The sequence below is a fragment of the Bos indicus genome, chromosome 29, assembly GCF_029378745.1.
Source record: "Bos indicus isolate NIAB-ARS_2022 breed Sahiwal x Tharparkar chromosome 29, NIAB-ARS_B.indTharparkar_mat_pri_1.0, whole genome shotgun sequence".
Lineage (NCBI taxonomy): Eukaryota > Metazoa > Chordata > Mammalia > Artiodactyla > Bovidae > Bos > Bos indicus.
The window spans coordinates 37,527,855-37,554,915 of record NC_091788.1 but is presented as its reverse complement, the minus strand read 5'-3'; the positions used below and the strand labels follow the sequence as shown (position 1 = coordinate 37,554,915).

The window sequence follows — 27,061 nt, the reverse complement described above, 5'->3', positions numbered from 1 at the left end:
ACAAAAATCAACTCAAAATGGATTAAAGGCCTAACTGTAAGGCTGGACACTATAAAGCTTTTAGAGGAAAGCATAGGAAAAACACTCTTTGATGTAAGTTACAGCAAGATTTTTTTGACCCACCTCCTAGAGGAATGAAAATAAAAACAAAAATAAGCAAATGGACCTAATTAAACTTAAAAAGTTTGCATAGCAAAGGAAACTGTAAATAAGCCAAAAAGACAACCTTCAGAATGGGAGAAAATATTTGCAAGTGAAGTAATGGTCAAAGGATTAATCTCAAAAATATACAAACAGCTCATGCAGCTTAATGAAAAAAAAATGAACAACCCAATCAAAAAATGGGCAGAAGACCTAAATAGATATTTCTCCAAAGAAGACTCACAGATGGTCAAGAGGCACTTGAAAAGATGTTCAACATCATTAATTATTAGAGAAATGCAAATCAAAACTACCATCAGGTATCCCCTCCCACCATTCAGAATGACCATCATCAAAAAATCTACAAATAAATGCTAGAGAGGGTATGGAGAAAAGGGAATCCTTTTGCACTGTTGGTAGGAATATAAATAGGTATGGAAGGTCCTTAAAAAACTAAAAATAGAACAACCACATGACCCAGCAATCCCACTATTAGGCATATATCCTGGGAAAACCATATTTCAAAAACATACATGTCAGGCCCTTTCCAACAATTTCTAAACCAAACTAAGGTGGAACCGAGGGGGGCAATGGTCAGGAGGGATACTCACCCTGCCCCAGGTGTGAGAGGGAGGATCATACCAAGGGTAGATGTAGGTACTGTTGATAATTAACTCTACGATGAAGAGTGTGATTCCAACCATGGAGAAGATTGCACTGACGATGTTAAAGCCCACGCTGCTATTCAGCTGAAAAAGATACAAAAGGTCAGAGTGGGAGAGGAAAACCACTGTAACTGAGATGACCAGCGACTCAACAAATATTTCCTAACAGGATTTCCCAGAATCTTAGTTCTGCCGCAAACAAGGCAGTGTTTTGTGCAGAAAGGAGTGTGGCTGGGTTTTCCCTGGTAGCTCAGTGGTAAAAGAATCCACCTGCCAATGCAAGAAATGTGGGTTCCATCCCTGGTCTGGGAAGATCCCACATGTCGCAAAGCAACTAAGCCCATGCACCACAACTACTGAAGCCTGTGAGCCTAGAGCCCGGTGCTCTGCAACAAGAGAAGCCACTGCAGTGAGAAGCCCTCCCGCTGCAACTAGGGAAAAAGCCCTTGTCAGGTAACAAAGACCCAGGGAAACCGAAAGTAAATAAATATTTTAAAAGTTTTTTTATTTAATTTTTTTTAACAGAAAGTTTTGGGGCTAAATTACCTTTGAAACAAAGTTAAGTTAAACAAAATTAAACAGGTCTTTGCTGCAGGACCTATAAGAGCCTTTAACAAGGATTATGGATCTTCCGGGGGGCGGGGGCGGGGGAGGGGGAGGGGGAGACGGTGCTAATAAATAGAAATCTCTCCAAGTTTACCTACCCATCTTCACAGAGTATGTCATTGGACAAGTGTCCCCAAGAATAATCTTTGGGAAACACTCATCCTTTTATCCCATAGGAGATGGGCAGGAAGATCAATCTCTGGTATCTTGGAATGTGACAGGCTCTGGTGGCCCATGATTCTGGGCCACATGCAGAAAGCTGTTGTTGTCTAGTCGCTTCAGTCATGTCTGACTCTTTGTGACCCCATGGACTGTAGTCCCCCAGGCTCCTCTGTCCATGGGAATTCCCAGGCAAGAATACTGGAGTGAGTTGCCCTTTCCTTCTCCAGGGGATCTTTCTGACCCAGGAAAGAATACTGGAGTGAGTTGCCCTTTCCTTCTCCAGGGGATCTTTCTGACCCAGGAATCGAACCCATGTCTTCTGCTTTGATAGGTATATTCTTTACTGTTGAGCCACTTAGGAAAGCCCAGGTACAAATAGACATGCCCATAAATTTTGAGCTTTCCTTTGGAGATTTTCAAATAGATTTCCTCTCGTATAGGGACCTGGCTATCTTGAAGCCTCTTAGGCTAGATAACCTGCTTTTAAGAGGAACCAGGGTACTTTCTGGGCATACTGCTAGGGGACCATGAAGCCTTGTCCATGCTGATTTACAGAGCTCCTTTGGCTGGATTCCTTAGAGAGGCAGGTGCCTGAGCCTCCTTGGCTGTCCTGAAGAAACGGGGTCCCGCTCTGTGTGCTGCTCAGCTGTGGGGGAGCCCTGAGCTCCTGAGAGCTCTGTGCCTCCTCCTGTAAGAACGTCCTTGGGAAGCTATTCTTTCTCTCCACTCTCTGATGCCCTAACTAATGTGGCTGTGTTGCCCTCCCCTCCCCTAAGTCCTCTAGACATTTTCCTTTTTGGAATTCTGGTCAGGTTCATGCGGCCCTATGATTATGTGTGAGCAAGTGTCAGAAGAATTGATGCTTTTGAACTGTGGTGCTGGAGAAGACTCTTGAGAGTCCCTTGGACTGCAAGGAGATCAAACCCATCAATCCTAAAGAAAATCAACTCTGAATATTCATTGGAAGGACTGATACTGAAGCTTAAACTCCAATACTTTGGCCAAAGAGCCAACTAATTGGAAAAAAAACAACCCTGATGCTGAGAAAGACTGAGGGCAGGAGGAGAAGGGGCAGGAGAGGATGAGATGGTTGGATGGCATCATCAACTCAAGGGACATGAGTCTGAGCAAACTCCGGGAGATAGTGAAGGATAGGGAAGCCTGGCATGCTGCAGTCCATGGGAATCACAAAGAGTTGGACACAACTGAGTGACTGAACAACAATGTGTCAGAGCCCCATGTCTGGTTATGAGTATGTGCGTGGATGAGGGAAGGAGTAATCTTCTTTTCCCCCTGGTGTGTCTTTCCTATAGGTCCCCAGCTGGGAGAGTCAGTCCCAGGATGTGACTTACCAGACAAGAAGATCGTGAGTGCTTTTCTGCCAACACCGAGAGGGATCCTGAAATGATGAACTGGCAGAGAAGAGAGGTGGTTTAGAAAGAGGTCAGGGGTTAGGGTCCCTGTCTTCAGGTTTCCATTATTCTGTTTACACACATATTCTCTCATACACACTATGTTCCTCTGCTGAGACCCTAGCTCAACATGAGGGGAAAGAATGAACGAATGGATGAATGAGTGCCTGTTTTGCACCACATCACAGGGCAGTGAAGTGGGATCCAGCAGATTAGTTGTAAATTCTGGCTTGAAACTCATGTGATCTTGGGTAAGTTACTCATTTCTCAAATATTTATTTCTTCATTTGAAAAGGGGGAAAAGGACATGTCTTCCTAAGTATCATTGTCACTAGAAAATTTATGCCCCTCATCTGGCATTTAGTCTATCTTGCACATAGTAGATCCTATACAGAGTCAATGTTGTGTATTTCTTTTCTTTTACCTTTCTACGTGCAATATCTTGTTGGTTTCCTACCCATATCTCAGGATTCATTTGGGCATGGGGGCTCGGGATCGGGAGAAGGAAAGGCTACCAGCTGTACTGCTTTGAGATGTTTTAACCCAACCTCAGTCCTTGCCTGTCTGCACACCTAGGTGAGTACCTTTTAGCGACTCAGAAAAGTATCACATGTCTACAAAACTGATATACTCTGCATATAAGTTAAATAACCTTCTGCTACTGCTGCTAAGTCACTTTAGTTGTGTCCGACTCTGTGCGACCCCAAAGACGGCAGCCCACCAGGCTCCACCGTCCCTGGGATTCTCCAGGCAAGAACACTGGAGTGGATTGCCATTTCCTTCTCCAAAATAACCTTCTAGGGAGTCACAAATCATTCTGAGAATCTGATGAAAGCTATGGACTTTGACAGAAAACACCCCCCAAGTCTTTTACCAGAATGGGGACTCAGAAGCCCTTCAGTGGACTCTAAGCTGAGTCCCCATTTTTTTAATGGCTTATTGACCCTTGAGCATGTGTGGGAATCCTTTTCTCCTGGAGTTCAGGCTGTGGGTCTACACTGAACAACACTTGAGGGCTGTTCCCAATATATTTTTTTATACATGGTGCTTTTGTGGGAATTAGAAAATGGTAGCTCCTCTGGGTTGATAAACTAGAAAAATATTCCCTGCCCTCTGGGGTGGGTGGATTAGGAAAGTGGCCTTTCTGGGTGAATGCTGTCTTGCATTGTCTAGTAACCCTTGGTGTTATGGATGAATTATGTCCCCTCAAAACATATCTTTTGAAGCCCTAACCTACAGTACCTCTGAATGTGACTCTCTTTGGAGACAGGGCCTTTAAATAGATGATTAAGGGGGATTTTCATGGTCCCCAGTGGTTAGGAATCTGCCTTGCAATGCAAAGGATGTGGGTTCAATACGTGGTCAGGGAACTAAGATCCCATCTGCCACTAAGCCCATGCACACAACTACTGAGCCTGCATACTGCAGCTAAGTCGCAGCACAGCCAAATAAACAAATAAATACATGAAAAATCAACCAAACAACCACCAAAAAATTTGACTTAAAAAAGAGCTGACTAAGGTTAAAGGGGATCATCAGGGGTGGACTTGGACCTGAACCAATATGACTTATGTTCTTAAGAAACGAGGAGATTAGTGAGTGTTAATGGCCTTGGTAGGGAGGCCAGAGGTCCCCAAGGAGCAGGAGGAAATAAAATTACAAGTGGCAGACGTTTTTTTCTTTTCTCTTCTAATCGTGTGTTGTCATGGTGATATCTGGTTCTGTCTGAACTTAACTTTATCTCAAACCTTGGGCTAACCAATGTGTTTTTCTCATGGAAATCTCTTCCTTAAGCTATGCTAATGAACTATGTATTTGCTTAGAAGTCTGCCTTTCTTCACGATTCATGTCAATTGTTTCATGGCTGGGGATGACTCACCTTGTGCCAATGCTATCTCAACATACATGTGGGTGAGGGGCCTGGTGCAACTCTCAGTTTTGAGGTGTTCCCTTTCTCGAATTAGCAGCTTGCTAATAGGTATATAATTCCTTGCTAAAAACTAACAAGGGGGCACTCTTTCTGTCCCCTTCTGATGTCTATGTCAGAAGCTTTTTCTCTATCTCTTTTATACTTTAATAAAACTTGATTACACAAAAAGCTCTGAGCGATCAAGCCTTGTCACTCACCCCATATCAAATTCCTCTTCTTCGGAGGCCAAAAATCCCAGCATTGTTCACAGCTCAGCTTGTAGCAGCAACTTTTCCTTAGCGTATACACACACACACACACATTTTCATTAGGGTATGCACACACACACACAACACATTTTCATTAGGGTATGCACACAAACACACACATTTTCATTAGGGTATGCACACACACACACACACACACAACCATGCAAAGACTCAAGGGAAGAGATAGCTGTTTACTAGCCAAGGTGAGAGGCCTCAGCAGAAACCAAACCTGCTGGCACTTTGATCTCAGATCTCTGCCCTCTAGAACCGTGAGATACCACATTTCCGTTGTGTAAGTCACCCAGTCAGTGGTACTCGTCAGGGCAGCCCAAGCAAAGTAGTTCGTTTAGTGAACAAGACCTGAGCTGGGTTTCCATCCAGCCTGCCCCTTTGGCTGGGAACCTGCAGGGCACAACTTGACAAGGTGGCCCAGTGTGCTGGCACTTTCTGAGAACCTGGTTGCGAGGTGACTCGTATTACTCACCCAGATGCCTCCCCAGAAGGGAAAGCCTCCGTAGAATGAAACAGCAGTATAGTTCCCCGTGAGGACAGTCCCCATGACAGAACCGAGGCCGAGGTGAATCAGGCCGATCAGGATCTGGGTGGCCTGTCAGGAGAGCCACAAATGGAAGCCTTTGTTTCTGAGTCTGGATTCTGCCCCCTTTTTATTTTAATAAATCTTTTGTTTCCCTGGTCTAAAACATAATATGGAAAAATATAAAATTGAAATAAAAACTGCCCACCATTCCCCCTCACTCAGAGAAAACAATGGTTTACATTTTGTTGGATAAACTTCCATTATTCTTTTCAGATATATACATGGATAATTCACAATGTCTCTATACATTTAACATTTCATCATGAACATGTCCCTGTAGAATTAAATATCTTCAAACTTATATTTTTTTAAGGCCTGCCCAGATTCTGTCATGTGGATGTTCCTTGGAGTCATTGGAGCAGAGAGCTTGTATGGGTAAGACTGTTTCTATTTTTTTCATATTATAAATAACACTGTGATGAACATCTTTGTAGATAAATCTTCGTGCTCATCACTTATGTCTTTAGGATATTGTTATGGATTGAATTGTGACTACCTCTCCCCCATCAAATTTGTGTGCTGACATTCTGATCCCCAGCACCTCATATTATAGCTTTGTTTGGAAATACTGTCACTGCAGATAAAACTAGGTCATATAAGGTGTACTGGAATAGGCTGAACCCCTAATCCTATATGTGCGTGCGTGCTCAGTCGTGTCTGACTCTTTATGACCCCGTAGCCTGTAGCCCGCCAGGCTCCTCTGTCCATGGGCTTCTCCAGGCAAGAATATTGGAATGGGTTTACATTTACTTCTCCAGGGGATCTTCCTGATCCATGGATCAAAGTTGCATCTCCTGCATTTTCTGCATTAGCAGGCAGATTCTTTACCATGGCGCCACCTAGGAAACCCTTAATCTTATATGACTGCTATCCTTTTAAAATTTTTTGGCCATGCCACATGACGCGCAGGATCTTAGTTCCTCAGCTATCAAACCCATACCCCTTGCAGTGGAAGTGCTGAGCACTGACCACTGGACCACCAGGGAAGTCCCTGACTGCTGTCCTTTGGAAGAGAACGCCAGGTGGAGAGACACATTCATGAACACAAGAAAACGCCATGGGTGTCAGGATTGAAGTTATGCTGCCACAAGCCAAGGAACTATTACTAGGAGAGAGGCCTGGAACAGACCCTTCCCTAGTGGCTCCTCCTCTGAAGGACCTATCCTTCAGAGAAAGCATGGCCCTGTGAACAGTTTGATTGTGCTTGGCCTCCAGAACCGTGAGAATAAAATCCTGTTGTTTGAAGCCACCCAGTTTATGGCACTTTGTGATGGCAGCCCTTGGAAACTCATGCAGTATGTTCTCACACAAATACTATACACACTAATGGTATACAGATGACAAACATGGCAGCAGATATGAATATATTATTTCCTTAAATTTGCACAATAACAAATTATATGCAATGTCTGTCTCTGGTTTTTTTTTCCATTAATGTCACATCTTGGGGTTATATCCACATTGTTGCCCAAAGAGCTTACTTGTTCTTTTTAAAGCTTCACTACATTTCATTCTTTGGAGGTACGATACATGGCTTTAACCAGGATTTTGTTGATGGATATTTTGGTTGTTTCCATTCTTTTGTGATCACCGGCTGTGCTGCCATGGGTAAGCTCATACCTGTCACACATTTCTTGCATGTGCAGGTATAGCTGCAGGACAAAGTCTCAGAAATGGAACGATTGGGTATTTTGTAAATGTGGCAGATACAAATTGGCCTACAGATTGTGTTTATTGACATTCCCATGGACAGTGAAAGGGGGGTGGGGCTAGGATTTGAGCTCCAGACAGTCTGGATCAGAATCCAGATGCTGCAGTGAAATGGGCCTCTCCTTGAACTACCCAGGACAACCTCTTAGGGGGAAAGTTGTTGGGATCTCTTATTTTGTTAGTTCTCTAATGTGATTTTTTTCTTCTTGGGCAGATATTCCATTCAAGCTCTTTTAGATTTCACCTCATGGTCTGCTGAACCCACTTTCTTCCAGAGACTACATGGATCAACACAGGTGTCAACTTACTGCCTTTTTTCCCCATTGCTTTTCTTCCTCTTTCTTAAAATGCCTGAGTCAAAAAATACAAGGCCCTGCACAGAGGCCCTAGTGATGCTGCACAGCTGAGCTTTCTCATAGATCTGAGTTTGGCGAGGCCGGGCAGGCTCCAACCCCACTTACTAGATTTGGAGTGTCTGTATTTCCAAAACTCCCCCCCTCCTCCAGCTTCAGGCATGTGACCCCCCTCCCTGCAGAGTGAAGTTTCACTTACCCCTAAGGCTTTGCCTTCTTTTAGGGTTCTCTCGGTGGGTTGCTGACTCACACATGGTGGGTTCCCGTGAATTACATGGACTTGGGACTGGTTTGGATATATGGGCACCTGAGACACGCCCCCAGGTAACACTGTATACCCATTTGGGGGTGTCACCACAAACACAGAGTTGGCCATGGGGCCTGCTGAAGTTGTTGGATTCATGCTGCTGAGAAACAAGCACAATAAAATAAATAACAAGGGCCTACTGTATAGCACAGGGAACTGTACTCAATGTCTTGTAATAACCTATAATGACAAAGAATCTGAAAAAGTATACACACACACACACACACACACACACACACACACAGAGGTTACTGGTGAATTCTGGTCTGCTTTAAAATTTTCTTTTCTTTTTCTACTTTTTTTGGATCAGACCCCCCAAAGCTGGTACAATAAACCCTGCCACATGCTCCACCCCACACCCAGGTTCATTCAAATCTCATTTGGCAGCAAACCTTATCACTGCCCCTCAGTTATCCATAGAAACTATTAGATCAAGGGTACTCACTTTGCTCTGCCAGCAGCGAAGTCTCTCTCACTTCCTTCTGTCTATTCCCAGTTCTTTGCGGTAGGTGGCTTGTTTTTCCTTAGAGAGTGAACACACTGGGTTGGGTTTGGGGATGTGTTTAAAAAAGATCCAAAGTCCACTTTGCTTTCCTCCCAGATACAGACTTGGTTACCAGTTACGCAGAGCTCAGCTTCCACACCCATATTTACTTCCTGATTTGGTCAAAGAACCACTTAATTGCAATTCAGTATTAATTGGAGAAGGAAGAGTTGTGTGTGGTGCTCTAGGAAACACAGGAAGGAGCTGGGTGTACAGTGGTCACATCCCAGCGGTAACACAAGACAGAGCAACCTAAAGAATCCAGTAGAGAAACAAGAGACCCTCGCAGGAGAATGAAGGGGAAACTGATTCACTGGATATGAAGAGATTAGGAAATACTTCAAACAAAAAGTGGAATTTGAAATCAATAAACTGCATGAGAAAAAGTGAGCCACAGCCTGTAAAATAAGAATTGCAATGAACTTAAGTCATAAGCTCTACATCAGAGTCTGTAGAAAAGCAGAAAATACCCAAGAGTGGGCAGGCATATTGGTGCATCCATGATGAACATCATGTGAATTACACAGGCAAAGTGTACAAAAACTGTCGCCGAGGCCATCCTCCCAAGGGAATCCCTGGGTCCTACCGGGGCTGGACCCCGTAAGTGGTGCCCGAACTAGGCTCCCAGTAAGGTAAGCCCCAATTGTGCAGTTTTCAGACAGCTAGGACCCCACTCAAGGGTGCCCAGGACCCCTATAAGATAGGTAAGGTAAAGAAGGGTGTGAAGTAGTGAAATCTTTTCGAAGAGAAAAGTAGAAAAGATAGTAGATTTTCTGACATGGGTAACACTGAAACTAAAGAACGGCAACTCTTTATACAAGTAATCTTGAAACTGTTAAAGAGGGTACAAAATAAATTAAAATAGTCTCAAAAGAAAAAAAAAAAAAGAAGGGAGGCTGTGCTCTACCTCCCGAGGATAGAGAAAGATCTAAAGATAGAAAAAGAGCTAAAGAGTGAAAAGGAGAGAGGAACGGAGGAGAAAGAAATCAGGGAACGCAGCAAGATAGAGAAAGGAAGAAAGGAAGCCAGAAGGAAAAACATAAATACAGTATACTAACGCATATATATGGAATTTAGAAAGATGGTAACAATAACCTGGTGTACGAGACAGCAAAAGAGACACTGATGTATAGAACAGTCTTATGGACTCTGTGGGAGAGGGAGAGGGTGGGAAGATTTGGGAGAGTGACATTGAAACATGTAGAATATCATGTAAGAAACGAGTTGCCAGTCCAGGTTCGATGCGCGATACTGGATGCTTGGGGCTGGTGCACTGGGACGACCCAGAGGGATGGTGTGGGGAGGGAGGAGGGAGGAGGGTTCAGGATGGGGAACACATGTATGCCTGTGGCGGATTCATTTTGATATTTGGCAAAACTAATACAATTATGTAAAGTTTAAAAATAAAATAAAATTAAAAAAAAAGAAAAAGAGATACAGAGAGAAAGACAGGGAAGAGGGAAGAAAAGTTAGGGAAAGAGAAAGAGAGTAAAGGGAAAGAAACGAAAGAAAGAGAAGGGTAGCGAGAAAGGAAGGGGGAGAGAAAAGTGAGAAAGGCAGCGAGAGAGAGAGACAGTAAGAAGGAAGAAGGGAGAATGAAAGAGGGAAACAAGAAGGAAATGATAGAAAGTGAAAGAGAAGAGGAAGGAAAGAAGATAGAGTGAGGGAAAGAAAACTTGAGAAAGATTGAAAGAGAGGAAGGAAGAAAAAAATAAACAGAGGACAGAGGAGAGGACTTACCGGACGCTGCCGCCGGGCGCCCTGGAGAGCCCCCTCCCCCTCTGCGCAAATCTTTAAAAACTTACCACCACTTTCTGATTTAAGGCGATCGCCGCCGCCTCCGTTTGCGCCTCCCAGAGCCCAGGAATTCCCCTACTTTGCCCCCAAAGCCTCTCAAAGCGTGGCCTAAGCCTGAGGAAGATAAAAAGTTTTTTGAACAAAGGAGCTTTTAAAGCAGACGCTTACACAGGATACAGAGCCCGCTCCTCGGAAAAAACCCCCTCAGGGGGGGTCTCACCCAGGCTAGGAGAAAACCAAGCGGAACCGGAACAGGTAAGTGGATTTAGCAACAATATTAACCCCTGACGTGCCGGGTTACTCCAATTTCAATGGGAGTGGCTGGCCCCCTACCTGAGGGCGTTGCAGGATTTGTGCTGGGGCGTAGCCCGCTTTCTTTTCAAAAAAAAAAAAAATTCGGTGGTGCCTGGTGTAGTAGATTCTGATTATATTGAAAAATTAAAGTTTTTGATCTCGCCGCCTACCAAAAACTGTGCAAATTAATAAAGGTCAAAAAGTAACACAGCTTTTGCTTTTACCTTATTATCAGACAAAAAAAAAACAAACTTGACTTCTCAAGCTAGGGGCCACAGAGCATTTGGATCTAGTGATCTAGCCTTTTGGGTGCAGGAAATTACAGCTCCAAGGCCTTTAAAAGATCTTTTAATTCAAAGGAATAAAATGTCAGGACGGGGTTACGAGCAGTTATTTAGGCTTTTCAACATTTAAAAGACCACACCTTCAATCTTTTGACTGACTCCTGATATATTGTAGGGTTGTTTCGTCTTATAGAGACTGCTAATATTCCAGAAAATAAAATTACTATCTTCTTGTTATCTGATTTACAAAAAAGAGATTAAACACAGAGATAAAAAATATTTTGTGGGACATATTAGAGCCCATTCTGGCTTGCCCTGCCCTTTACATGAAGGAAATGCTTTGGCAGATGCATTGACTAAAGTAATTGCTTTAAACTTACATAAAAAGATTGATAAGGCCGAAAATTCTCACAAAATTCTCCATCAAAATGCAGCTGGTTTAAGGTATAAATTTCATATCCCGGCCAGATGTGTTGCTAACTTGTGGGAGAGGGTATATTTGTATTTTTCTACAGGACGCAGATTCTCCGATTTGGATCCTGCGTAAACCAAGGAATATCAGCCTCTTTTCTCTCCTCTATTTTCTTAACTGCGAAATTCTTTCCTTATCTCTTTATCTATTCTTTTAATCGCCGAAGCCGTCCTCCCGAGGGAATCCCTGGGTCCTACCGGGGCTGGACCCCGGTAGAGGATCGTGATGGAATAGTCCATGACACACTCACCTTTGTATTCCTACTGACACATAATAGGTACTAAGCAAATGCTTGCTGAGTGAACAGATGAAACTGATCAGATGGCTAGAATTTGGTAAAATGGTCAATGTAAGAACATTATCACAGGCAGAGGGAACGGAGGAGGGCAAAGGCATGAAGAGAGAAGATGTAGGACATATTTTGGATATGGCAAGGTTTATATATTCAAAGTTATGATTTTTCCAGTAATCATCTATGGATGTGAGAATTGGACCATAAAAAAGCCCGAGCATCAAAGAATAGGTGCTTCTGAATTGTGGTGCTGGAGAAGACTCTTGAGAGTCCCTTGGACTACACGGAGATCCAAACCAGTAAATCCTAAAGGAAATCAACCCTTAATATTCATTGGAAGGACTGATGTGCTGTGCTGTGCTTAGTTGCTTAGTTGTGTCCAACTCTGTGACCCCACGGACTGTAGCCCTCCAGGCTCCTCCACGGGGATTCCAGGCAAGAATACTTAAGTAGGTTGCCATGCCCTCCTCCAGGGGATATTCTCAACCCAGGGATCAAACCCAGGTCTCTGGCATTGCAGGAAGATTCTTTACCAGCTGAGCTACCTGAGAAGCCCCTAAGGACTGATGCTGAAGCTCCAATACTTTGACCACCTGATGTGAAGAACTGACTCACTGGAAAAGACCCTGATGCTGGGAAATACTGAGGGCAAAAGGAGAAGGGGGATGCAGAGGATGAGACGGTTAGATAGCATCACTGACTCAATGGACATGAATTTGAGCAAACTCTGGGAGAAAATGAAGGACTTGGAAGTCTGGCATGCTACAGTCCATGGGATTGCAAGACTTGGACATGACTCGGTGACTGAACAAGAACAAAAATAGAGGCTAAGGCAATCAACTAAACCATGCAGAAGGAATCAGTGTGCAAACAAAGCCTGCACCTGGAGGAAGAATAATACTCATTCAAGCTGGTAAAAAAAGACAGAGGCCAACTCCTTGACATCATTCTTTCTGACGTACATTGCATAATGATTGGCTAGTCATGAGGAAGTTTTTCCAAAGTCGCAGAATTTCTCTTGGGTTTTGTTTCTTTGAAATTGTTTTAAAAAAGTATGATATATTAACAGCAAGCATTTTTTTAAAATTTGAAGTGTCACCAACTTTTTATCCTGTTTAAATGGCAAGTACACTCACTAATTTCAACAATTTCCTGTCATTACACAAGATTTCCTCATAAGATGTAAAAGTTAAAACCACATAAATCCACACAAAATAAACCATTACTCTATGAAATCATTTCAGGAAGATTGGTTAGTGTAACTCTTTTAATACTTCTTACTTGTTACACAAAAGACTACTTTACCTGTTCAAATTATTTATTATAGTCATCAAAACGTTGACTATATGGTATTATATAACCCAACAATTCTACTTATATATATATATATATATATATATATATATATGTATTTTCCCAAGTAGTAAAGAACCCACCTGCCAATGCAGGAGATATAAGAGATGTGGGTTCAATCCCTGGGTCGGGAAGATCCCTGGAGAAGAGCATGGCAACCCACTCCAGTATTCTTGCCTAGAGAATTCCATGGACAGAGGAGCCTGGTGGGCCACAGTCCATGGGGTTGCACAGAGTTGGACATGACTGTCAGATATGACTGAGCGACTTCACTTTCACTTTTCACTTTCATGCATTGGAGAAGGAAATGGCAACCCACTCCAGTATTCTTGCTTGGAGAATCCCAGGGATGGGGAGCCTGGTAGGCTGCCGTCTACGGGATCGCACAGAGTCGGACACGACTGAAGTGACTTAGTAGTAGTAGTAGTAGTAGTATATGAAATGAAACTATAAGTCCACATGCAAACATATACAGAAATGTTAAAAACAGTCAAAAAGTGGCAACCACTGAAACGTCCTTAATTTGATAAAAGGATAAACAAAAATGGTATAGACATCCCTGGATATCACTCTACAACAAGAAAAAATAATGAAGTACTTAATACCTGCTACAATACAGATGGACTAAGCTAAGTGAAGGAAGCCACACACACATATTCTGAGATTTCATGTCTATGGTATATCCAAAAAAGGAGAATCCATAGAGATAGAAAGTGGATTAGTGGTTTTCTATGGCTCAAAGCAGGTGCAGTAGTGGGTAACTGCTATGAGTATAAAGATTGTTTGGGGGTAAAAAAAAAAGATTCTAAAATTAGATAGTAGTGAAGGCTACAGAACTCTGAACAGTCTAAAAGCCATTGCCTTGTACACTTAACTTCTTTCGTTTAAAACGTTTTAATTATATGTTGGAGTATAGATGACTAACAATGTGTGTTAGTTTCAGGTATACAGCAAAGTGGTTCAGTTACGCATATACGTATATCTATTCTTTTTCTAATTCTTTTCCCGTTTAGGTTATTATGCCTTGTATACTTTGTGCTGTGCTGTGCTTAGTCGTCCAATCGTGTCTGATTTTTTGGGACCCCATGGATTGTAGCCCACCAGGAACCTCTGTCGGTGGGGATTCTCCAGGCAAGAATACTGGAGTGGGTTGCCATGCCTTCCTCCAGGGAATCTTCCCAACCCAGGAATCAAACCCAGGTCTCCTGCATTGCAGGCAGATTTTTAACTGTCTGAGCTACCAGGGAAGCCCCTTGTATACTTTAAATGGCTCAATTACATGGTATGTGAATTATATCTCAAAACAAAGCACTTAATTAGCTGGGAGATTACCAAGACATGAATAACTCTAACCAACTGTACCCTGGAGCTCATGAATGCTGAAGGGAAAAAGAAACTGTGAGAATACCAGCCACCTCAGAAATTACAAACAAGAGCCTGTACAAGTGAAGCCAGAGAATAGAAGGACCAAAGCATAGAATGAAATCCCAGAACAAGAGAAAGGTCAGACAGAAGTACTTCAAAATATATTTTGATCTTCAGCATCTCTGTCCGTGCTAAACACTTCTGGGAGTTGAGAACTCATTGCTACTCTTGTTCTCTAGTTAGGGGAAGGTAACGAATGGGTTATCTTTCCTTAGTGACCTAGAGAGAACCGAGTATCCCCCAAAAATGCAGTCTCTACATTGATCCCACTCATTCTGGGCCTGCTGATGGCTTATGCAAACTTTTGTACATTACTGTATCACTCGGGATCCTGGAAGAAAACAGAAGGCAGTCTTAAAGTGTTTAACTAAAGGAAGATTAATAAAGAACTGTTAACAGAAATATGAGCAGAGTCATGGGAACGGAAAGTGATGTTGACACATTTGGGAACCAATATTGGAGGGAAGCTATCACTTCCCCTAAGCCTTAAGGGGCAAGGTGCAGGAACCACGTAACCACAGCAGTAAGAGTTGCAGCTCTGTAGCTGAGGAAGTGTGATGCCTCACAACCGAGGCCTTACATAGAAGAACCCAGTTACTGTCAAAACTGTGACCAGAAAAAGGGACTTCCTTGTTTTCTCCAGACTTCCAGTTTGATTCAATGAACACCACCCGAAGGATAAAACCAAGGCATGAGATGTTGCAGTCCATGTGGGCTAGCCTCCCAGGGTCCAGAGCAGGGCACCTGCTTCCTGAATCTCCCCTCCCCACTTTTCCATTGTGTCCCTGGAGGCTGATCTTTACATGAATTTCCTCAACAGGCACCCTTCCCCTCCTACTCCAGCTGGTTGCAAATAGCAAAACACTCTATTAGGAGATTGCAGGAGAGAAAGGGCAAATTATTTAATTCTCTCACTTTCCCCCTCTGTGATGTTTCAAGGGCTGGTGGGCTCCTTGACCAACGGTCGAAGTGGCTTCTCTGCTTGGCTCTGTCTCCTGAGGAACCACTGCTTACTGCATCAGGCTTGAAAGATTATGATTTGCTTCTGTTCTTAAACAACTTGTGATATTATTCTATCACTTGTGGTTTCTCTACATCCCACCCACATTTTGCAAAAAGCCCCTGTATTAACTATCCCTCAAATGAGCCCATTTGAGCATTCCTTCTTAGTCTGATCAGTTACCTGACTGTTCTAAGAATAGAAAATGGATCCACCGTTAGAACAGTTTGAACAGGCAAGTGGAGACTTGTCTCTCTGGTCTTCCTGATCCTGCCCCAAATGGAAGCAAACATGATCCCGATGACTTTGGTTTTCATCTCAAGGAAGAATCTGGAGTCCTACTTATTCAAATTAATACAGGGGTTCCAATAAGGCCATGACAACTATCCTCCCCTGGGGAAGGCCTGATTCATGAAAAGTTTAGAGCAACTGTAGGTATCTTTTTTTTTTTCTACCTAATGAATATATTTTTTTCTACTTTCTCTTTGGAAAAAAGAGGGCATATAACCTCCAACTCACTCAACAATTATTTCTCCATTATTAGAGCACATTTTTTTTCCCTGTTGTGGAAAAGCCCTTGGGGAATAAGAGCTAGGAGTGGGGAATCCATGAGCCTGCTAGGATACCAGTCAAGGCTTCAGTCTTTTTGATTTGAAGCATTGTACCTGTAGGACCAGCATGTTTTGCAAGAAAGAAACACTGAGGAAAATCAAAGTGTACAGAGGTAAATCAGTTTAATTTATATATTTCTAGAATTCTCAACTTTAAACGCCTAGATTCTCCTTTCCCCCAAATAAATGCAAGAATGTCTAATGCTGAAACAATTCAGTTGTGTAAAGTGTCAGTTCCTCAAGTTCAAGACATTTCTGAACAATGAAGAGGAAAGTATTTCCTTCAGAAGGTTTCCTCTAAATTGAATTGACAGCCTGTCCTTGGAGGGCAGGAAAGAATAAAGACTGTAAAGTCTCTTGAAACAGTAGAGTTCTATTTTGATCTGTTTCAAGAAACTATTTAGCCCTTATATACAAATAGCTCCTAAGAAGAAAAACAATAAGAAGTTATACAAGAAAAGTCTCTCCATGCCTAGGTAAAATTAAAATGTAGGCTCCACAGTCACTATTTACAAAGAAAGCCAAATAATGAATTATATCCTGTAAGTTGTATAAATATAAGTGAGTGAGTGAAGTCGCTCAGTCATGTCCGACTCTTCGCAACCCCGTGGACTCCTCCGTCCATGGGATTCTCCAGGCAAGAATACTGGAATGGGTTGCCATTTCCTTCTCTAGGGGATCTTCCCAACTCAGGGACTGAACCCAGGTTTCCCACATTGAAGGCAGACGCTTTAACCTCTGAGCCACCAGGAAAGCCCAATGTATAAATATATTAGATATTAAAAATTAGTTGCCATATAACTGAATTTTATGATGACTTTCTATTTGGAAAAAAATATTTCTCAAGTGAAAAAACTAAATAACAAAACTGTGTTTAAAAATATTCAGTTGAGTTCAATTCAGTCACTCAGTCGTGTCCGACTCTTTGTGACCCCATGAGTTGCAGCACGCCAGGCTTCCCTGTCCATCACCAACTCCCAAAGTTCACTCAGACTCACGTACATTGAGTCAGTGATGCCATCCAACCATCTCATCCTCTGTCGTCCCCTTCTCCTCCTGCCCCCAATCCCTCCCAGCATCAGAGCCTTTTCCAATGAGTCAACTCTTTGCATGAGGTGGCCAAAGTACTGGAGTTTCAGCTTTAGCATCATTCCTTCCAAAGAACACCCAGGACTGATATCCTTTAGAATGGACTGGTTGGATCTCCTTGCAGTCCAAGGGACTCTCAAGAGTCTTCTCCAACACCACAGTTCAAAAGCATCAATTCTTTGGCGCTCAGCTTTCTTCACAGTCCAACTCTCACCTCCATACGTGACCACTGGAAAAACCATAGCCTTGACTAGACTGACCTTTGTTGGCAAAGTAATGTCTCTGCTTTTGAATATGCTATCTAGGTTGGTCATAACTTTCCTTCCAAGGAGTAAGCATCTTTTAATTTCATGGCTGCAATCACCATCTGCCATGATTTTGGAGCCCAAAAAAATAAAGTCAGCCACTTTCCACTGTTTCCCCATCTATTTCCCATGAAGTGATGGGACCTGATGCCATGATCTTAGTTTTCTGAATGTTGAGCTTTAAGCCAACTTTTTCACTCTCCTCTTTCACTTTCATCAAGAGGCTCTTTAGTTCTTCTTCACTTTCTGCCATAAGGGGGGTGTCATCTGCATATCTGAGGTTATTGATATTTCTCCTGGCAATCTTGATTCCATTGCGTGCTTCTTCCAGCCCAGCGTTTCTCATGATGTACTCTGCTGCTGCTGCTGCTAAGTCACTTCAGTCGTGTCCAACTCTGTGCAATCCCATAGATGGCAGCCCACCGGGCTCCCCGGTCCCTGGGATTCTCCAGGCAAGAACACTGGAGTGGGTTGCCATTTCCTTTTCCAATGCAGGAAAGTGAAAAGTGAAAGTGAAGTCGCTCAGTCGTGTCCCACTCTTAGCGACCCCATGGACTACTGCCTACCAGGCTCCTCCATCCATGGGATTTTCCAGGCAAGAGTACTGGAGTGGGGTGCCATTGCCTTCTCCAGATGTACTCTGCATATAAGTTAAATAAGCAGGGTGACAATATACAGCCTTGACATACCCCTTTTCCAATTTGGAACCAGTCTGTTGTCCCATGTCCAGTCTTAACTGTTGCTTCCTGACCTGCATATAGGTTTCTCAAGAGGCAGGTCAGGTGGTTTGGTATTCCCATCTCTTTCAGAATTTTCCACAGTTTATTGTGATCCACACAGTCAAAGGCTTTGGCATAGTCAATAAAGCAGAAACAGATGTTTTTTCTGGAACTCTCTTGCTTTTTTGATGATCCAGCAGATGTTGGCAATTTGATCTCTGGTTCCTCTGCCTTTTCTAAAACCAGCTTAAAAATATTATACTTGGAAATAGTAAAATGAGATAATGTATAAATACTAGATGAGATAAAATTTTAAATAGGATTCAGTTTATTGAAGTATAATCCCCTTATAACAGTTTTTCTTTTTTTTTTTAGGGAGAAAAAGAGACAATTTAACATTGTGTGTAATGGCCTCACATTCTATGCTAGCTGCACCACAAAAACAAGTAATTGACAACAGGCTAACAATTAGCAGTCAAACAAATGTGAATAAAAGAAGGCAAAAACATACAGGTGACTGCAGCATACTATTTCTCTCTTTTTTTGTTGTTGTTACTGAATGTGGTTTTACAACATGAAATTAAATCTCAAATATTGAGTTTTATAGCCCACTTTGTTTTTCATATTCTTGAGCGCTATGATGGACTTTCTCTTGTGTGTGACTTCCTAAAGATAGTTTTAATTTAGAATGTTTCCTTCCAGGAGATTAACTCCTTCTTTGTATATGTGTACAAGAAACTTCTAGTGTTAATTGTTAGGTAGTCTCTAGCGAATCCAGATACTCCTGTGGCTTCTACCAGCTCAGTCTATATTTAATGCTTTCTTCATAGTTTGACATTTATGCGATGATTTAATTATAGCTGGGAAAGGCAGTGTTTGCACTATGGAGGGGAAATTATTGCATACCTAGTATGATGCACAACTCTTCTTTCAAAGTCTGTGTACCAGTACACTGTATCAAAAATACTGGTTAGAAAATGAAATTAGATAAGGCGATGGGAGATTGAGCACTGTACATAAAACAGTGATATTTGGGAGAAAACATAATTTATTCAGTCTTGCCCTCTCACTTTACACAGGAAGTAATTGACACTTGCTTACCACCTATAGCTGCTGCTGCTAAGTTGCTTCAGCTGTGTCCGACGCTGTGCGACCCCATAGACGGCAGCCCACCAGGCTCCTCCGTCCATGGGATTTTCCAGGCAAGAGTACTGGAGTGGGTTGCCATTGCCTTCTCCACCACCTATAGCTACTTAGTGGCAAAACAAGGGTTGTTCTGCTATCTTCCAGCCCAGCATAGATAGTACCTTCACTGTGATATAAAGGGCAAAAATATACATAATAAAATATCTATTTCATTTTGTACAATTTCAGGCCTGAATATATTAATTATACGTCTGTACTTTTTTATAATAATGAGTTTGTATTTGAGGGAAATAAGAAAATCGGAAGCCATCTGTACAAGAAACACACACACACATACATACAAGCATGTGCAAACAAGAGCAGAGGTAGAGTAGGAATTACTACTGTAAGTAATAAAGAACAGATTTATTACTCTAAGATAGAAAAAGAAGGATCAAATGTTAATCTTTAAAATGTAGGCAGACCATGTCAAGGCCAATTACAAAATGCTGAAATAGAGAAAATGAAGAATATTTTCATAGTTAACCAGGGCAAATACAGCGTTAATTTCCTGTGATGTGACATGGGTTAGGGAACTAGAAAATACCCTGGAGAATGTATGCACTGTGTATTAGTCACTCAGATGCGTCTGACTCTTTGTGACCCCATGGACTGTAGCCTACCAGGCTTCTCTATCCGTGGAATTTTCCAGGCAAGAATACTGGAGTAGGTTGCCATTCCCTTCTCCAGGGGATCTTCCCAACCCAGGGATTGAACCCAGGTCTCCTGCATTGCAGGTGGTTTCTTTACCAACTGAGCCACCAAGGAAGACATATGTTCATGTGGTGATCTCGACATAATCTTGGGTGCTATCATTGTTACAAGGCAATGGGGTAATCCAGGATTGGTTGGAAGGATGGTTATAAAAGCAGCTTGGCAGAAGCTACATGGTGAACCCATGGGGATAGGATCAGAGTAAGATAGAAAAAACCCAGCAAACTCCCAAATATATAACTTCAATGTGTAATGTTCACAACAGAGATTTTTTTTAATTGATGTGCTATAAAATGTTAAAATATGCATATTGGAGAGACTGCCTTTTCTCCATTGTTCATTCTTACCTCCTTTGTTGTAGATTAAAAGACCATAAGTGGGTGGATTTATTTCTGAATTACCCTCTTCCATTGATCTATGTGTCTGTTTTTGTGCCAGTACCATACTGTTTTGATTACTGTAACTTTGTAAAAATAATCTGAAGTCAAGGAGCATGATTCCTCCAGCTCTGTTCTTTCCCGATTGTTTTCACTTTTCACGGTCTTTGGTGTTTCCATACAAAATTTAAAATTATTTGATCCAGTCCTGTGAAAAATGCCATTGGCATTTTGATAAGGATTGCATTGCATAAGAATTATTTTTAAAATAACGTTTGCTACATTTTTAATTAAATGAGCTTCCTGTATTTCACGTATTTATTGCAATTTAATGATGATTTTATGTTAAAGGTGTCTTAGATCCCTTCTGTTACATAATTGCATGAGATAGTTACAAATGTAGGTTTCAGTGGGATGGTTGGTGCCAGAGCCTCTATTTGTAGTATGGGTACCAAGGGAATCCCTGAAACATGACTCTTCATGGTCAGGCGACTTGCTTGCTTGCTTGCTTTCCATGAGTATCATTTCCTAAGTATATAACCCCATGTCAGGATATGTCCATTTTCTATGAAGATTTTCTATTGAAGATTCTATCTTCAATCTCAGTGAGTACAAGAAGGTTTCTACTGGCCATAACAGAGAGATGCTCAATTCTGAGCAGTTCTCTTAGGCATTGGTGGCATTGAGGCATTGGTGGCTTTATCTTCCTACTGATCCTCAGCTGGCAGCATTTAAGCTGAAGGCTTTGCTATCCATTGCTCTCCATGCTGCAATCCTCAGAAAGCCTGAAGCTTCCTGTCTCATCTCTCTCCAGTGTCCCAGGGTGGGTCCTGCAGGCAGTGGTGGGATCCTTCTTTTCTACCTCTTGCAAATTCTGAACTCACAGCCCCCAGTCACACAGTCATGCCTTCTCTTAACATTGGTAGCTCTTTCTCCAGATGTTTTGTGGCAGTCCAGAAAATCCTACTTGGGTCTCAAAGATTGTATCAGTGGGGAATGCAGTTCATCCTGTAGACACCCACAAACCTGACTGTTGCATCTCCTCTCCCTCACCCTCAGGAGTAGATACACTCAAATGCCACACTCTTGCTGGGTGATGCTAGGTAATAGGAAAACCCCTCTTCATAAATCTGACAGCTTGCAGGGTCGGGGGCGGGGGGAGGTTATATGGTGCCCACTATAGAGAAAAGTCACCTGTGTTAGTCTTCTAAGGCTCCTGTAACAAAGTGTTGCAAATTGGGTGGTTTAGAACAACACAAGTTTATTGTCTTGTTCTTCTGAAGGTCAGAAATCCCAAATCAAGGTCACCTCCCTCTGAAATCTATTCAAGAAGGACCCTTCTTTACCTCTTCCTTACTCCTGCTGATTTTCCAGAAATCTTTGGTATTGCCATTTCATAGCTCATGGATATATCACTCCTACCCTCTGTCTTCATATGATGTCTTGCCTGTGTGTCATCACATAAACTTGCCTATGTGTATGTCCATCTCAGTGTTCAAATTTCCCCTCTTTATAAGGACACCAGTCATAGTTTATAAAAGGCCCACCCTAATAACCTCTTTTGAACTTGATTACTTCCATAAAGACCATATTTTCAAATATGGTCCCATGATCAGGTGCTGGGGATTAGGACTCTACCATAGCTTTTCTGGAGACTTCCCTAGTGGATCCCCTGGAGAAGGAAATAGCAACCTGCTCCAGTATTCATGCCTGGAGAATCATGGACAGAAGAACCTGGCGAGCCCCAGTCCATGGGTCACAGAGAGTTGGACACACCTGAGTGACTAACACACACTTCACTTCCTTGGTGAATCAGATGGTAAAGAATCTGCCTGAAATGCAGGAGACCTGGGTTCGATTCCTAGGCCGGGAAGATCCCCTGGAGAAGGGAATGGCTACTCACTCTAGTATTCTTGCCTGGAGAATTCCACAGATGGAGGAGCCTGGTAGGCTACAGTCCATGGGGTCTCAAAGAGCCAGACACAATTGAGCGACCAACACTTTCACTTTTCACTTTCTTCTTTATCACTTTTCTGAGAGATGCAATTCAGCCCATAGTAACACCTCTTAGCAACTTCTCAATTGATCTTTTGGGCTTAGAATATTGAGTATATCTTCTGCTTTCAGAAGTGGACTCTGATCACCAATTCTTGGAAAATGGGAAGAACTCCACATAGCCTTTAACATCATCATGCTACAGCTATAATAAGGACTAATAAATGATGAAAAATAATAACTTACTGAGGGATTACCATAAACTAGGCACTGTTGTAAATCCTTTTTTGATGATGTATTGTCATTAATCCTTGTATCTGCTCTGTGGGCTAGGGACTATATTTCTGTTCTGTAAGTGTGTTAGTTAGTCATGTCCGACTCTTTGTGATGCCATGGACTGCCAGGCTCCTCTATCCATCAACTTCTTCAGAAAAGACGACTGGAGTGGGTTGCCATTCCCTTCTCCAGGGGATCTTCCCAACCCAGAGACTGAACCCACGTTTCCTGCATTGCAGGCAGATTCTTTACCATCTGAGCCACCATGGGTGAGGAATAAAAACATAGGGTCTTGCTATTGCTACATCGACATCCTGCCTGTTTCCAAAGTTAGAGCCTCCTTCTTTCAGATGGAGTCCCTTCACTCAGGCAAATCTCTTCCAATGTGAGATAAAGTGGGCATTCAACATTACTTTCCTATATTCCCCAGACTGACTCCATTTTTCCATGTCAATTCAGATTGGCTTTTATGAAAGGAACAGTCAACTTGTGATCAAATTGCATCCTTTATTGAAGAGGTAGGAAAAAAGAGTACTGGAAAAGACTTCATTAGAATGCATTTTCCATGAGGTTTCTTAAAAAAAAAAAAATGGAGTTCTTCACTAATTCACAATTAATTTTTTCTTGCCTGGAGTCACACTGGTTCTTTGCAAATTACAAAGACACAGAAGATTCAGACAGTGTGTAGCCTGGGTGAGTTGAGTGATAGCAGATTCCTCATTATTATATTATAACTGCTAAGTCACTTCAGTCGTGTCCAACTCTGTGTGACCCCATAGACGGAAGCCCACCAGGCTCCCCCGTCCCTGGGATTCTCCAGGCAAGAACACTGGAGTGGGTTGCCATTTCCTTCTCCAATGCATGAAAGTGAAAAGTGAAAGGGAAATCGCTCAGTCGTGTCCGACTCTTTGCGACCCCATGGACTGCAGCCTACCAGGCTCCTTTGTCCATGGGATTTTCCAGGCAAGAGTACTGAAGTGGGGTGCCATTGCCTTCTCCAATAATAGCCTTATCCTTAGCCACTGAGTCAAAACAAGATAAAACAATAGCAATAACAAACAAGTAAACCTATGTGACCAGTTTAAACCATACAAAGAGAACAGCATCTCTTTGGGCAGGTTCAAGGACACATCGGACCTATGGCCCATCAGAAACTGGTGGTTTCAATGGATTACAAACAACCATGTCAAACTAAATTATGACTCTTTGCAAAACAGCTTTCACCTTCAACTGGACTCTCGTGGGTCACAAGATTTCTTCTGGATCCTCTACTTCATGTTCTGGGTCGGAAAGAGAAATGTCCTTCTGGAATAGACAGCTATCTGGCTCAGATTACAGGATTTGGGGGAGTCACTATAGTTGCAGAAGGCATTCTGATGCTTCCCGCCCCAGTAAAACTTTGGTGTTTTTGCATTTTAAGTTTGTAGTAGAATATTGTTACATTAACACAGACACAAAAAACTGAAAACAATGAACATTCTGAACAATTTTATATTCAAGTGAAATACAGATCAGCATTTAAAGCTAAGCTCAATGGTTATTGAGGAGCATTGGAATTAGAAATAAAGCAAAAGCAGTTTATGTAACTAATCTACTACTCTTGTATCTAACTACTAATTTTAGCTATTGAGCAACATTGAGTGTGAACCTAACTAATATATGAAACATTGATAAAATTCCTAAATACCTTTCAAGTTTACCCTCTTTAATTCTCTACAGTTCAAAATTAGGAATTCATCATTTGGCTCTAACGTGGCCTCTGTTGGAGCAATCATCTAATTATCCTTCTCTCTAGGCTTGTTCTTCTTCAATTCCATCTCTATTCTTCAGGTGAGTGACTTCTTCAAAATCATGCTCCTACACCTTTATCTAAATTCATCATGGCAGTTCCATCCCCTTTGCTATTATTCAGTTCAGAGAGGAGCTGGACTAAAGCAACTGGGCCAGTGTGAGGTAAAGAAAGGCTTCCCTTTGGCTTCTGAGAGAGAGAAACTGTTTTCTCCTGCTGGATGTGAACCAGGAAGTATGCATCTTACAACTTTAGAATTAAGATTCCAGAGGAAGACAGAAAGAATCTGGATCACTGATACTTGTCACTGAGCTGTTGAATCAATTGATCCAGAAGTCCCTTACTTGGGAACTTGCTGTTATAAGAAATGTTTTCTGATCGATTAAGCAGTTTGAATTAGGAGAGCTGTAATTTGCTGCAGAAAATACTGTCATGGAAATAATGATATAATCATAAAGTTTAATAAAGAAACACTGCTGTGTAAAACCCTTCAGTAGCATGCTGTTACTTACAGACTAAATTCCAAACTCTTTGGTAAGCTGGTTTAGCTGTATTAGAAATTGGTCTCGATTTGCTTCTCTGCCTTCATTTTCCAGTTATCTCCTCTACACACTTATCCTGTGCATACATGTGTGCTCGGTCATGTCGGACTCCTTGTGACCTCATGGACTGTAACTCGCCAGGCTCCTCTGTCCATGGGATTCTCCAAGCAAGAATACTGAAGTGGGTTGCCTTCCCTCCTCCAGGACATCTTCCCAACCCAGTGATCGAAACTGCATCTCCTGCATTGCAGGTAGATTCTTTACCACTAAGCCACCCTGGAAGCCCACATTATCCTCCAGGAATCCCACAAGTATCTATTCTTCTGGATCCAGGCAGAGTTTTAGGTTGCCTTATTAATATGCAGTTTTTTGGAGGGATTAATGATTGATTTTTATTTTGAAAGAATTTAGAGGTAAGGAGATAAGACTATCAGCCATTACAATCTATTAATATTTCCTTCTATCACTCTTCAGTGATTGTTTCTTTTATTCTATTAATGCAGTATACTATTAATATATTGATTGATTTTTTCAATTTAAAAAATTGTGCTAAAATATATGTAATATTTAACATCTTAATTTAAAAATTGATGTAAATTGTTTTAAAAGTGGTTTTAAACATGTACATTATATTGTACAACCATCACCACTATATATCTCCATAGTTTTTTTCATTTTGTAAAACTGAAACTCTAAATCCATTAAACAGTAACGTCACATTGGCTGTTCTCCAGTCTCTAGCAACTATCCTTTCACTTTCTCCCTTATAATTTTGCTTATTCTAAGGATCTCTTATCACTTCATGGGAAATAGATGTGGAAACAGTGTCAGACTTTGTTTTTTTGGGCTCCAAAATCACTGCAGATGGTGACTGCAGCCATGAAATTAAAAGACGCTTACTCCTTGGAAGAAAAGTTATGACCAATCTAGATAGCATATTCAAAAGCAGAGACATTACTTTGCCAACAAAGGTTCGTCTAGTCAAGGCTATGGTTTTTCCTGTGGTCATGTATGGATGTGAGAGTTGGACTGTGAAGAAGGCTGAGCGCCGAAGAATTGATGCTTTTGAACTGTGGTGTTGGAGAAGACTCTTGAGAGTCCCTTGGACTGCAAGGAGATCCAACCAGTCCATTCTGAAGGAGATCAGCCCTGGGATTTCTTTGGAAGGAATGATGCTAAAGCTGAAACTCCAGTACTTTGGCCACCTCATGCGAAGAGTTGACTCATTGGAAAAGACTCTGATGCTGGGAGGGATTGGGGGCAGAGGAGAAGGGGATGACAGAGGATGAGATGGCTGGATGGCATCACTGACTCGATGGACGTGAGTCTGAGTGAACTCTGGGAGTTGGTGATGGACAGGGAGGCCTGGCGTGCTGCGATTCATGGGGTCACAAAGAGTCAGACATGACTGAGCACTGAACTGAAATGAACTGATCCAGAAGTAGAATTGCTATTACATATGATAATTCTATTTTTATTTTTTGAGTAATCACTGTATTGTTTTCCATAAAGGTTGTACCATTTCACATCCTCAGTAACAGCATACAAGGGATTCAATTTTTTCACACCCTCACCAACAATTATTTTTTGCTTAAAAAATATATTAGCCATTCTAATGGGTGTGAGATACTATCTCATTGTGTATTTTTCAACTCTTATTTATTATTGTTTTTGTTGCACTGGTCTTCACTTCCTTAACTGCTTTCAAAAAATAAAATTTTCAGTCTTTGCTGAGAAGCTGTGTGTGCACATGTGCATGTGTGCGTATGTGTGTTGGGGGATAAATCTTTAAAGCTCTGGGACACAGTTGGCAACTCTGCCTTAGCCATTGCTCCTTGCTTGCAGACAGCCATAGGTCAACCAGAG

The 27,061-nt window shown here is 42.0% G+C and overlaps 1 protein-coding gene and 1 long non-coding RNA gene across 7 annotated transcripts in view; one reads left to right on the top strand and one right to left on the bottom strand.

The window, feature by feature from the left end:
• MS4A8 (membrane spanning 4-domains A8) overlaps window positions 1-10,696 on the bottom strand; it is an 18,156-nt gene extending 7,460 nt beyond the window's left edge. Inside the window, exons 1-6 of one of the 6 annotated variants that reach the window (XM_019955304.2) lie at window positions 10,482-10,696; window positions 8,578-8,655; window positions 8,025-8,229; window positions 5,649-5,771; window positions 2,927-2,986; window positions 753-890 (exon numbers count right to left, since the gene is read on the bottom strand). In XM_019955304.2, the coding sequence (XP_019810863.2) occupies window positions 753-890; window positions 2,927-2,986; window positions 5,649-5,771; window positions 8,025-8,228 (525 nt within the window). In that variant the 5' untranslated portion in view covers window position 8,229; window positions 8,578-8,655; window positions 10,482-10,696. Of the gene's footprint in view, window positions 1-752; window positions 891-2,926; window positions 2,987-5,648; window positions 5,772-8,024; window positions 8,233-8,577; window positions 8,656-10,416; window positions 10,442-10,481 lie in introns of those variants that run through there. The other 5 variants (XM_019955303.2, XM_019955306.2, XM_019955309.2 and 2 more) reach the window with 5 other exon arrangements.
• Window positions 10,591-27,061, top strand: LOC139180734 (uncharacterized). Its single transcript, XR_011564991.1, has 3 exons — window positions 10,591-10,728; window positions 18,693-18,830; window positions 25,250-27,061. It is a non-coding gene; the product is annotated as an uncharacterized lncRNA (long non-coding RNA).